This window comes from Lissotriton vulgaris, chromosome 2_2 (assembly GCF_964263255.1).
Source record: "Lissotriton vulgaris chromosome 2_2, aLisVul1.2, whole genome shotgun sequence".
NCBI classification, from domain to species: Eukaryota; Metazoa; Chordata; class Amphibia; order Caudata; family Salamandridae; genus Lissotriton; species Lissotriton vulgaris.
The window spans coordinates 286823292-286836129 of record NC_141688.1 but is presented as its reverse complement, the minus strand read 5'-3'; the positions used below and the strand labels follow the sequence as shown (position 1 = coordinate 286836129).

At 45.1% G+C, this 12838-nt stretch overlaps 1 protein-coding gene across 1 annotated transcript; it reads right to left on the bottom strand.

Moving 5' to 3' along the window:
• Nucleotides 1–4420: 4420 nt before the first annotated feature.
• Nucleotides 4421–5945, bottom strand: LOC147729318 (large ribosomal subunit protein uL4-like). The gene is made up of 2 exons (XM_086959913.1): nucleotides 5097–5945; nucleotides 4421–4729 (listed from the first exon to the last, which is right to left on the bottom strand). Exons 1-2 carry the CDS (start codon nucleotides 5943–5945, stop codon nucleotides 4421–4423), a joined length of 1158 nt encoding a protein of 385 aa, XP_086816039.1.
• Between the last annotated feature and the right edge of the window lie 6893 nt (nucleotides 5946–12838).

The window sequence follows — 12838 nt, the reverse complement described above, 5'->3', positions numbered from 1 at the left end:
AGGGGGCGGAGTTGTGGGAAGGCTGAGAGAGAGAGTAGGCGGCTGGGGGCATGTGCACGCGCATTTAAGCTCAATGCGCATGCGCATTGAGCTTAAATTTATCGTGCACTGCAAGGAATCGCCACGATTCCTTGCAGTGTGGATAAAGAGCGGATAAGTGCCAATACTCTCGCCTTGCTCGATGCGCATGCGCATCGACAGGCGAGACCTAAAAAACGAAAATCACAGAAAAATCAGCACAATCCCAAACCATCCAGGCCCTCCATGATGTTTAAATTCAAGACATCCCACAGAAAGACTAGGCCCATGCAACACTCACTACCCCTGGGCATAAAGGTTGAAAAGTAGGCAAAATGGTTGCAGGCCTAACAATACTGACTGCATTCAAAATGGCCACTTGCCTCCCAGCACATGGCCTGCCTGTACCAGCACTCAAAATGGCCCCCACCCACATGGCCTATCCCCATGAACACCCCAAAAAATCGAAAAACACATAAAAATCAGCACATTCCCAAACCATCCAGGCCCTCCATGATGTTTAAATTCAAAACACCCCACAGAAAGACTAGGCCCATGCAACACTCACTACCCCTGGTGAAAAGGCTACAACAACAGGCCAAAAAAACGAAAATCACAGAAAAATCAGCACAATCACAAACCATCCAGGCCCTCCATGATGTTTAAATTCAAGACACCCCACAGAAAGACTAGGCCCATGCAACACTCACTACCCCTGGTGAAAAGGCCACAACAACAGGCCAAACAAAACGAAAATCACAGAAAAATCAGCACAATCCCAAGCCATCCAGCCCCTCCATGATGTTTAAATTCAAAACACCCCACAGAAAGACTCAGTGCACCCACCACTGAGTACCCCTGGGCAAAAGGCCCCAAAACAGCCCAAAAATCGAAAATTCCAAAATTGTAGTTGCAGCAACTGTAATGCCCCAAACAAACTTACTTGTGAAATTTCTAATCCAAAAGTGATCCAAAGAAAGTCAAAAAGGTCTCAAATCCAAATATCCAGCAGCATCCACAAAAAGTAATCCTTCCAGCTCCAGATCCAAAGGAAAAGTGACCAGGAGATGGACAAAGCACTGGGAGGAGCCTGCTGGACAGGAACAGGAAGTTGAAGACTGTGGGGCACTTCCTTCCTCCCACCCCCCCTCCCCAAAATGGACTCCTCGCAAAAAAATTGCAGGCAAATGTCAACCTGAGGAGTTATTCAGATAAAAATCATCATTTCCAGAACGTTTATGCTGCTTGCTGGTGGATTTCTTGTGCAGAATTGCAAATTTTGCATTTTTGCGAGTGCGAGATTGTTGCTGCTCGCCGCATCTACAAGCTCGCAATTGCGAAGTCCCGCGATACGTGATCACGGCGTACTCGCGTTGACAAACTCTCGCTGTGCAAGTTGGCAAGCCGCGATTACGTAATCGCGCTCGCCAAATTCCCGCGAGGTCCCGCAGCAAGATCCAAAATGGCGCAGCACTCGCAAAATATCAAGAAAAACAACTCAGCAAACGCTGAATGACGGTAAGTAAACGCCGCGCGCCGCAAAATTGTATCACCAAGAAAAAAAAATCTGCTGCATGCGAATTTGCGGATTTTCGGTAAATTCGCGAGCGTTTGCGGATTGCGAATTTACCGAAAATCCGCAAAATTTGCGAGCGTAACGGATTTTCCGCCCATGCTTAGCTGCAGCCAGTAACAGGTATCCTAGAAGTACAACACGGTGTATGTTCTCAGGAGACTGCTCAAACTTACAAAGCCAGCCTTCTCTTTTTATACAAAATATTATGCTTTAGGCAAACATTCCTTATTTTACAGTTGACCATTCACATATTTCCACTACAAAGAAAAAGCCGAGTCATGATGACAAGCCCATATTTCAGTTTGTCCAGCCCACAATCAATTACCCGGTAAGGCTATGTATTTTCATCAGATATCGCCGGACCCCCAAGCAAGTCATAAAGAAAGAAACAGGGACAGGTGTTTGTAAGATTAGGCATGGTTTGTGTGCGATGAAAGGTTTATGGCCTGTGGTGCCTTGATGCTAATCTCATTCGGCCACTGGGAAAGGAACTGGACGAACAGGTTTGGCTTTAGGCAGTAGAGTCAGCTTGCCCAGTCAGCAAAGGTGTACGTGTCCTTCAGACTCGGGTTTGGCCTTAGTCATTGGGCCTATGTGAGGGCAATCACAAAATTGCTGCCGTTCACAAAATGGAACCCGAGGGTTCAGAACGGAAACTCTGATTTCAGGGTGATTTTGTCACCCGAATATGACGGAAATGCTCGTGCATGGTATCCTAATCATTCTCAGTCTTATGATGCCAAAATCGTCATGATTCGACGATGTTTATGACACGGGTCCAGAATTTTCAGTACCACAGATTTAGGGCCTCAGTAAAACATCTGGGGCCCATCCATTATGTGAGAGAGATCCCAAAAATAATAGCACCAAAATGTGTCCACACCCCATCCATTAATTGACGCATTGGAAAAGGGGTACCCTTTAGTTATGATGCACACAGGTAGTCATACCAACCTTTAAAGGGCAAGATCCCTACCTTAGTATCATTTTTATCCGTAAGTCATAGATGTTTCACTGCGGTAGTCATGCTATTGCTGCCTTTATAATGTTGCAGAGTAGTAGGAGACCCAAGTTCATAATATGGCCACATCTTAGAAATGGAACAACATACTGCACACTCCCAAGATAAATTATGGTTACTGAAGAGTTAAGAGTCCTAACATTGTGACATCTTCCAATCACATAAATCTACCGGACCACAGAAACCAACACAGCTCACCCAGTGAGCAATGGGATACGGGAATAAATTATAACTATGTGTACTGCCTCCAAATCTGTACTCATATCAAAGATGAGCAGTGCGCAATGGCCAAGTGACAAAATCAACAACGCCACACGTACTAAAATAGTTCCAAAGACCCTTTCAGTTCAGTAAGCAAACGGCGATACTGTAGGCAAGATATAAAGTATCACTGTAATTACATCTTTACCATAGTGAAATATATTTTGATAAGAGTATTACAGAGCAGATAAGGTACTAAGCATAATTCCTATACAATCTTACTCAAAATGTCTACGCCTCACGATACTGAGCATACTGGCGTTGTATTGTATTGTATTGTATATTGGATTTATATAGCGCTTATCACCCAGGGGTCTCTAAGCGCTTGCCTTGGGAACCTGTCCTGGCTTTTCCCTGTGAGATAGCCCCTACCGGGCATCCCCAAGGTGAAAGCCAGGCATCCCGCTGCTGGGGGCCGTTGTGAAGATTAAGCAAGCCTAATGCCCAGAGTTGCAGAGTGTGAACCCATGATTAGGTCAGGCACCGAAGTGAGAATTATCAAGTCCGTGGACATTTGAGCTCAAGACCCTGCCGCGTCGGGAATTGAAACCTGGTCCCGGGTCAGACCTCTGCTTCAGGGTCTGCCTGCTCTAACCAGTGAGCCACACTTCTCCACTTTCTACTCAGACGACATTTTATGGAGACAAGCATCATCATAGAAATTAAACTAGCTACATCCAGTAGACAGAAAATACAGCTAACATCCTGGTTTGGTCAGTGTTCAAAGATGAAGTAAAGCTGGAACATGTCCAACTTATTATCAATAAGTAAACATTAAAAGGCCAACAGGTAAGGCCAAAACTCCCTAAAATACTTGTAAGGTAAAGATAAATCAAATAATATAGTGTTACCACTCTAAAACATTGAATTCATACTAACTTAATGTAAAAAGCAATGTAAATGAATGTCATCTAAAGTGGTCATTGTTTAAGTTGAGTTAAACTGGCACTCGTTCAGCTTGGCATTAAAAATAATTTAGTACATCAAGAGGGAGGATCAAACCTCACAACTCCAACAGTAAACAAAGGTTCATCAAATATAATTTTGAATAACTAACTCATGTAAAAAAAAGGAGTACTTATGTGTCTACGTTTACACAGAAGCTACTGAAAATTGTAGTAAAGGCCAAAGTAAAATCACCCACCCAAAAGGTACAGTTATACAAAATCATGGGTCCTGACAACTCAACATATGTGTTTTATCCACCCCAATACTGTCACTGTGGTGAAAAATAAGAAGCATTAAGCATGACTAGTTAGTGAGCCACTCATAACAAAATAAATAAGTCTCGGTGGTGAACTCTGCTCCGTTCGCGGAGTTTGCAGAATTGTTCACACTCCGCGTTATGCAGAGCACGTGGAGTGCTCGCACTTGTCAACGTCAAGTTGGTGAGCGTCGAAAGTCAACCACCCGGCGAGATTTCTCAACTCGGGCGGTCATATTTCTTTTTTTTGTTTTTTTTTGTTTGTTTTTTAAGCACTTTATTATGGCTAGACCGATTTTACAGCCAGTTTGAACCATTGTTTAGAAACACTGTCTCAGGCTCATTTGAAGGGTTTCCCCTTGACTTTCTTGGGATCCGTGGACTTTTTGGCTTCCTTGTGTTTTTTGTCTTCCTTGGGTACTTTGACAACTTCAGGCTTCTCAGTTTTGTCTGGTGTTGGTTTGGGAAGATGACGCAGGATTGCATTGCGGATTACAGCCTTTGCATACGGGTTCAGTTTTACCATCATTCTCAAATTCTTAAGAGGATTCTTCTTATGAACTCTGCGTTTGATCTTTTTGTTTGGTGCACGCAAAGCCTTTTGGATCTCTTGGCTTTTCAGGATCCGGCTAAGATTTGTATTAGTCATCTTGTGCGAGTGCGAGTAGTGGAGAAGTGTGGCTCAATGGTTAGAGCGGCAGACCTTGATGCAGAGTGCTGGCTAGGGACCAGGGTTCGATTCCCGCCTCGGAGGGATCGGGCTTAAATTCCTCTGACCGGATATTCTCGCCTCAGTGCCGAATCTAAGCATGGGCCCCACGCTGCAACTCTGGGCAATAGCTTGCTTAGTCTCCACAACGGCCCCCGATACACAAGGGATGCCTGGTTTCACCATGGGATGCCCAGGAGTGGACACCTCACAAGGAAAAGCCAGGAGGGGTTCCCTTGTGGTAGGAGTACAAGCGCCGGGATGCTTACGGGTTACTGTTCGCGCTATACAAATACAACACATTTACACATTTACATTTGTGCATTGGTAAGTTGTAGCTGGACTTAAGCGTTGCAGGTTTACGCCACGTGCCATACAATTCATCCAGCTTGCGGTAGGCTCTCTCTGTCCAAATGCAGAAACGCCCAACGTGCCCACCAGGAGCTAGTCTGAGAAGATTCAGCTTGTTAACGTTAAGCAGAGTAATGCCTGGAATATTTCTGAAAGCCTTGATAATACCATTGTCCTCGCTGTAAATGATACAGGGGCCTCTACTGTGAATGCGACGGCGGTTTCTCATCTTTCCCTTTCCAGCACGCATACGTTGGGATGCATAAACCTTCTTGATGTCATTCCAAGCTTTCAACTTCTTGAGAAGCAGTACAACTTCCTTAGTCTTTTTGTAGCCTTCAATTTTGTCTTCAACCACCAAAGGGACCTCTTTGATTCTGTGGCCCTTTGACATTACCAGGGCAGGGAGAGCTGAAGCAGCCAATGCTGAGCAGATTGCATAACGTTTCTGGGTAATATTCACTCTACAATGCCATCGTCTCCATGTTTTGGTAGGGGTAAACATGCGACCTCCACGACACATGTTGCCGAAGGCACCCTGGCCAGACCTGTGCATACAACCGCCATGTACACGAGGTATTCGAGCAACAGCACGGCCTGTACCCCATGATTCAGCACTAGTTTGATGCCCTGCTAATTCACTGACAGCATAGGGTTGTCTATTGTTCTTCCGTAGGTTATTGTGAACAAAGTTCACAATATCTGGGCGAATAGGAGCCTTGAACACAGCAGGCAAGGTGAAATTTTTTCCTGATACCTCCCCCTTTTCGGAGTACACAGATATCAAGGGACGGATGCAGGACATTTTCTACCCCGGTACCCTCGGCATACCAGCTACACGCTACTGCCGCGATGGCGGCTACAGAAGGTCAGATTTCTAATTGCGAGTAGTCAAGTATGATTGAGACCGCTCATGTTGAAAACCGTCCGTTCACGTAGAGAAAGCTACTGCTTTAGTCAGGAGCTGATTTTTTAAAATCTTGTTTTAATATTGTGTTACATTGCATGAGTTTACCTACCGCATTGCCGCATTTCTCCCCTCGCAGCCGATTAGGCGCTGCCGCGGGGTACACAAAGGTAAAGCCGCCATCTTGGGGGAAGTCTCCGGGTGCCGGTCCAGTTGCTTGGCCCCTCCCGCCCTCACCAGTACATAAGTGGCGCAAGGACACACGCCCGCTGAGTAGACAGATCTACTTTCCTGCGGCAGAAGCCGGGAAAAGTCAGGAGCTGAATTTGTAAAATCTTGTTTTAATATTGTGTTACTTTGCATGAGTTTACCTACCGCAATGCCGCTTTTCTCCCCTCGCAGCCGATTAGGCGCTGCCGCGGTGTACACAAAGGTAAAGCTGCCATCTTGGGGAAAGTCTTAGGGTGCTGGTCCAGTTGCTTGGCCCCTCCCGCCCTCACCAGCACATAAGTAGCGCAAGGACACACGCGCGCTGAGTAGACAGTTGCTATTTTCCTGAGGCGGAAGCCGGGAAAAGTCAGGAGCTGAATTTTTAAAATCTTGTTTTAATATTGTGTTACTTTGCATGAGTTTACCTACCGCATTGCCGCTTTTCTCCCCTCGCAGCCGATTAGGCGCTGTCGCGGGGTACACAAAGGTAAAGCCACCATCTTGGGGAAAGTCTTAGGGTGCTGGTCCAGTTGCTTGGCCCCTCCCGCCCTCACCAGCACATAAGTAGCGCAAGGACACACGCGCGCTGAGTAGACAGTTGCTATTTTCCTGAGGCGGAAGCCGGGAAAAGTCAGGAGCAGAATTTTTAAAATCTTGTTTTAATATTGTGTTACTTTGCCTGAGTTTACCTACCGCATTGCCGCTTTTCTCCCCTCGCAGCCTATTAGGAGCTGTTGCGGGGTACACAAAGGTAAAGCTGCCATCTTGGGGGAAGTCTCAGGGTGCTGGTCCAGTTGCTTGGCCCCTCCAATCCTCACCAGCATCAAATAGCCATTCTTTCCCGGCCGCGCAGCGGCCGCACCGATGGCACGCCAAAGTAAAGCCCGTCTGCGCCCGCCCGCAACCAGGGGCCAGAGATGCTGCCCGACTTGACACCACTTGCAGGATCACATATAGCCAGACAGAGATATTCACCCTTAGACCGCCGTGGTGTCCCCACACCCTGTTCCAGACATCTGAAATTCTGAGTTTGGACTCCTTATGCAAGTTTTGTGGTTTCTCCTTGGATAAAAATATCAGTTGGGATAGATACCCTCGTCGCACATTCCTCCTTCGTCCCTTGGCCCTGCGGTGACAATATCCCTTAAAGCCGGATTATTAAACTGCAGATCATTGGTAAAACATTCATTAGACATCCTTCAGTCCCTTAAGGATAATGATTGGGACCTCCTATTCCTGACAGAAACTTGGCTTAGTGAGGAGACAAACCCTGTCCTGACTCTGGCAATTCCGGAAAGCTATAGTATATTATGTGCCAATCGACAAGACAGCAAACAAGGGGGAGGGGTGGCTATTATTTATAAAACTAAATGGACGATTACTTCGCCCCATTATGAACTAATTGACTGCATTGAGGGTCTTCCTTTTTGCATCAAACTTTTGGTGTCTATTTATTGTGCTGGCCTTTTGATTTATCGACCCCCTAACTCCAGCCCCTCCCATTTACCAGCCCTGATGGATTACATCATCCAAGCATGCATGCGGTATGCCAACTTTACGATTTTAGGGGATTTGAACTTACATGTGGATGATGTTACTTGCTCTCTTAGCTCAAATTTTATTTGCACATTGGCAGGCTGCGATCTTATCCAACTAGTAGCTCTTCCCACACACAAAGCCGGTCAGATGGTAGATCTTATATGCTCTAATCTCTCCGACATTTTGGTCAAGGATCCCAAACCAGTAATATGGTCTGATCACTTTCTTATTCCCTTTTTTGTTCATATGACCTATCATGACAGACCCTTCTTAACCCCTAAGGAATTCTGTAGAAATTGGAGTAAAATCCCCTCGGAGCCCTTACACGATTATTTAAAAGATTCCAATCCGTCCTTAGCTCCTGACCTTGACTCGAGTATCTCCAATCCTAATGAGTGGGTGGGTAAAGCTATTGACTCATTAGCCCCTCTTAGACCGATTAAAACATTCAGGTCTTCTCCTGCAGCCCCCTGGTACTCGGAGGAACTGAGACAAAAAAAGTCCACCTGTAAAATACTGGAACGCTGCTGGAGACTGACTTTTTTGGCAGAAAGTAAAATCAAGTACCAGACAGCTCTTAAAGAATACTGTAAACTTATCATAAAACACAAAAGAAGCTTCCTATCAGATAGAATTGATAAATCTAGTAATTCCTCCAGAGAGGTATTCAAAATAGTTAAATCTTTTACTGATCCGCAGGCTTTCAATCAGCGTCAGCCTATGTCTCAGTCCCTCTGCACCCAACTCTCTGAGTTCTTTGAAGAGAAAATTGCTCTTATCTATGCCTCCTTCCCTAAAATGGAGAGCTCTGATATCGAGGAAAAACTGATAGCCAATCAAACCTCTGCAACAGTTCTCCCTCCACAAACTGCTTAAGTGCAAACCCGGCTCTCCCAGTGACCCATGGCCAGCGAAACAATATAAAGCACTAGCTTATAAAGCACTAGCTCAATCCCCATCTCAATTCCATATGGAACGCCTCCCTGAGATCTTGCACTTATCCAGAGGCATGGAAACACGCATTTCTAGTCCCTATTTTGAAAAAAGCTGATGCAGATCCAGAGACCCCGGGAAATTATAGGCCGATTTCCCTTTTCCCCGCACCGGCCACGATCTTTGTAAAAGCTGGCCCATCAACAACTTGCCAGCTTTATAGAGTCCAAGGGTCTTCTTCACAATTCTCAGTATGGATTTCGCTCGGGCTACAGCACAGAGCCGGCCCTGATTGAAATGGCCGATTCTGTGTGGTGGACACTTGACCGGGGATCGAGGGCTGTGTTAGTGCTGCTGTATTTGTCAGCAGCAATTGACACCATCTCTCACTCGATCCTCCTGAAACGGCTGAGATCCATTGGAATCCAGGGTACAGTTCTTAATTGGATTGCCTCATTTCTCTCAGACCGTAAACAACAGGTTCACACTCCTCCTTACACCTCTTCAGTTAGGCCACTCAAATGGGGTGTCCCTCAAGGCTCCTCATTGAGCCCGCTTCTTTTCAATGTTTATTTTACCCCTTTGGCCGATATCACAGTCGGACATTAAAATAACATCATATGCTGACGATTTCCAGCTCCTTTTTTCTTATAATGAGCTATCATCCACCACTTTCGACCCCATAAAAACATGCCTCAGGAATATTGCGAAATGGATGGATCTCAATTTTCTCAGGCTCAACGCTGGAAAAACCGAGGTCCTGTTTTTCAACCAACCCTCCCCTCTAGCCTCTAATCTTTGGTGGCTGGAAGACTTGAGCCTTGCCCCTCTCCCTAAAGACTCGGTTAGAAACCAGGGTGTCTGGTGGGACAACCTTTTGTGCCTTGCCAAGCAAGTACAAACAGTCTCCGCTGCTTGCTTTTGTAAAATTTAAATTATAAAAAAATGTATCAATTACCTGCCCATCAATACTCGCAAAACCATAGTCCATGCGCTCCTAACTTCGTATTTAGACTATGCCAACGGACTATATCTGGGTCTGACAGCAGGACTGTGCCACAGACTCCAGATAGTTCAAAATGCCGCTGCCCGTCTGTTCTGTGGCATCTCACTTAGACAACACATTTCCCCATACCTGCGGAAACTGCACTGGCTCCCCATTTCTAAAAGAATCGAGTTCAAAGCCATGACTCTAGCCTTTTGGACTGCCAAAGGCTTAGGACCAGCCTATCTTATTTTGAGTCTTTGCCCATATACTCATTCCAGAGTTCTTCGCTCCAACTCCATACTGTTACTAGTCACTCCTAGATTTAAAAAAGCGCGATCTGGAGGTAAAACCTTTGAAGTGTATGCCACCCGTCGCTGGAACAAACTTCCGCTTCACCTCCGCATGACTCAGTCGGAACTCGAATTCCGCAGATCCCTTAAAACCTTTCTTTTCTGCTAGAAATTCTCACTTTGGACCAACAGCTGTCTGGTCAATAGCGCCGGGACACCCCGTTGGGGTACCTGCGCGCTTTATAAAATACACAAATAAAAAAAGGCATTTATCTAACGCACTCCGTTGCTTGCACAGCTCCGCATAGGGCGGCAGTTTTTTTTGTACTTCGCGGAGTTCTGCTATGCGGAACTCAGCGAACTCCACCCAGGCTTAAAAATAAACTGGATTATCATGACATTTGCCTATAAGTGACAAATTATCATGTACGTGACCACAATCAAGCATTCATACTTTGGAAAGGCTCTCAAATATGGGAACCAGACATCTATATTAATGAGCAATTTTACTCATTTTAGGATGATCTGCAACCTAATAACTGGAGTGGGGATTTCCCAAAAAAGAACAGGATGGCCTCACGTACCTCCTGGGTATCATATTCATCATTGACCATCCCGGACTCACCAGGGGGTGCACTTGTGGTGGCTGGCCCTTGTTGTAAATAGAAGGACTGTTCAAGGATGTTCGTGAGGAGTGGGGGATCCTAATAGCTATAAACCCCGTACACCTACCCGTGTTTTAAATTATGTTATTTATTAATGGGTGGTGTTGGGGTGATTAAAAATAAGTATTAGGCACATGAGACACCATTATGTGACTAGTGTTCGATCTAGGTCGACATGGTTCAGCCCAACAAGGGTCCACAGATGGGTCTGGCGCTTTCTTCAGGACTAGGATACTGTAAATCTCTTTTTAATTCCTTGGCACAAGCGTCAAGACACACTCAGTGCACATGCAAACATACTGTACCAGTTCCTAATGGCTGGTCACTGTCAATGATAGGGTTCCTAATTTTGGTACAGATAAACTTCATGCAGGACTGGGACGAAGGGAGCCAAGTAGTCACACATTCATCAAAGCTGTCTCCCTGCCGACAGCACCTATGTGTGCGTCTACATCCTCCCGATTATCAGATACCTCTAACAGCAAAACTGACTGATTACCACAGTACATGTTCATTAACAGTTGCAAATAATGGAGTCTCTAATTAATACTTGTAAGATCTAATACAATATATGCTTTCAACTAGATAAAATGAAATGTTTCAGTCACACAAAAGGCCTGTAATTCATGGTCACTGCTGAAACCTTTCTTAATCTCTTTCAGTCTCGAAATCCAGATAGTGTCTGCTCTGCCTAGGGCAAGTTCCCTATTCTCATGCCTTGGGTCAATTGAATATACTGTGTACCATAATCATTTTCCAGTTTCTGTGTGTTACCTTTACAGACACAATACTTTAAGGCTATTGGATATCTCTCATGATTGCATCTAATTGCCCTGATATTTTTCAAAATCTGTTCCTACAATGAACTAATGTTTCTATCAATATACACAAGGCCATACTTGCATATAGTAATGTACAACATATTTGGTAGAATCAAATATAATTGTGGGTAGTTTGTATGTGGTGGTTGTATTATATTGAAATGTCAGCTTCTGTGTACTGACGCACGCTACAGTCACCACACTTGTAGAACCCTCTCCTGATCTGCTGTGGTGTCTTCTGTTGTCTTGTATGCTTGCGTGAATGGATTATGTTATTGTTATTGATATTGTTATTGTTATGTGTACTTATAAAGCGCAACATTCATCCTACCAGGATATCACGGCGCTGCAATATTGAGCAGTAAAACCATGGGCGATTCACCAGAGGTTACTGATTATTCTGATATGGGGAATAATGCAGTTTTTAATTTTTTCTTAAAGATGGGGTAGCAGTACGTAAGTCGGAGGTTGATGGGCAGATCATTCCAACATTTGGCTGCAATGTGTGAAAAAGCACGTCCGCCCATCCTGGATAGCTTGATCCGTGTGGTGGCTGCTTTGGCTGAGGCTTGTGAGCGTAAGTTCCGTGCTGGAGCATAGAACTTAATTCTATTCCGCAGAATGTACGGGCCAGTATTGTGTAATGTTTTATGGGCGATGCATAGCATTTTGAACAATGCTCTTTGCCTCATAGGCAGCCAGTGTAAGGCTCTCAAGCAGTTTGTGGCTGAATCATACTTTCTCTTATTGCAAACAGCCTTAGCTGTAGCATTCTGGACCAGTTGTAGTTTTGTAAATAAATAGTCCGACATACCAACAAATAGTGAATTGCCATAGTCCAGCCTGCTAACTAGTAGCGACTGGACTAGGATCTGTCTGCATTCCAGTGGGATCCAGGGGAAGACCCGTTTCAACCTTTTTAGTATGGCAAATCCTTTGCCACAGATTGTGGTGACATGGCGTTTCATCGATAGAGTAGTGTCCATCTGAATTCCCAAGTTTCTAGTAGACGATGTTGAGTTAGGTGGAGTACCTAAGGAATTTGGCCACCAAGAGTTATCCCAGAGCTGTTTGACTCCACCGAAAAGGAGAATTTCTGACTTGTCAGCATTTAGTTTCAAATAATGGCTATGCATCCAATTGGATAGCTCTGACAAGCAGTTTTGCAGTCTACTTTTGGCGTCATTTGCGCCATTTAGGGTTACCATCAGCTGAGTATCGTCAGCGTAGGAACAGATATTAATGCCCCATTTCTTGCCAATCGACGCCAATGAGGAGACGTATACATTGAACAATGTTGGGCTCAATGTTGCCCCTTGAGGCACTCCATATTTGATCTTTCGAG

Bases quoted from the DNA above. Each gene is read 5' to 3' on its own strand.
- LOC147729318 (XM_086959913.1), bottom strand. From the start codon at position 5,945: ATGTCCTGCATCCGTCCCTTGATATCTGTGTACTCCGAAAAGGGGGAG. The intron at 4,730-5,096 runs GTAAATGTGTTG...CACTCGCACAAG, and splicing joins CAATGCACAAATGTAAATGT to ATGACTAATACAAATCTTAG.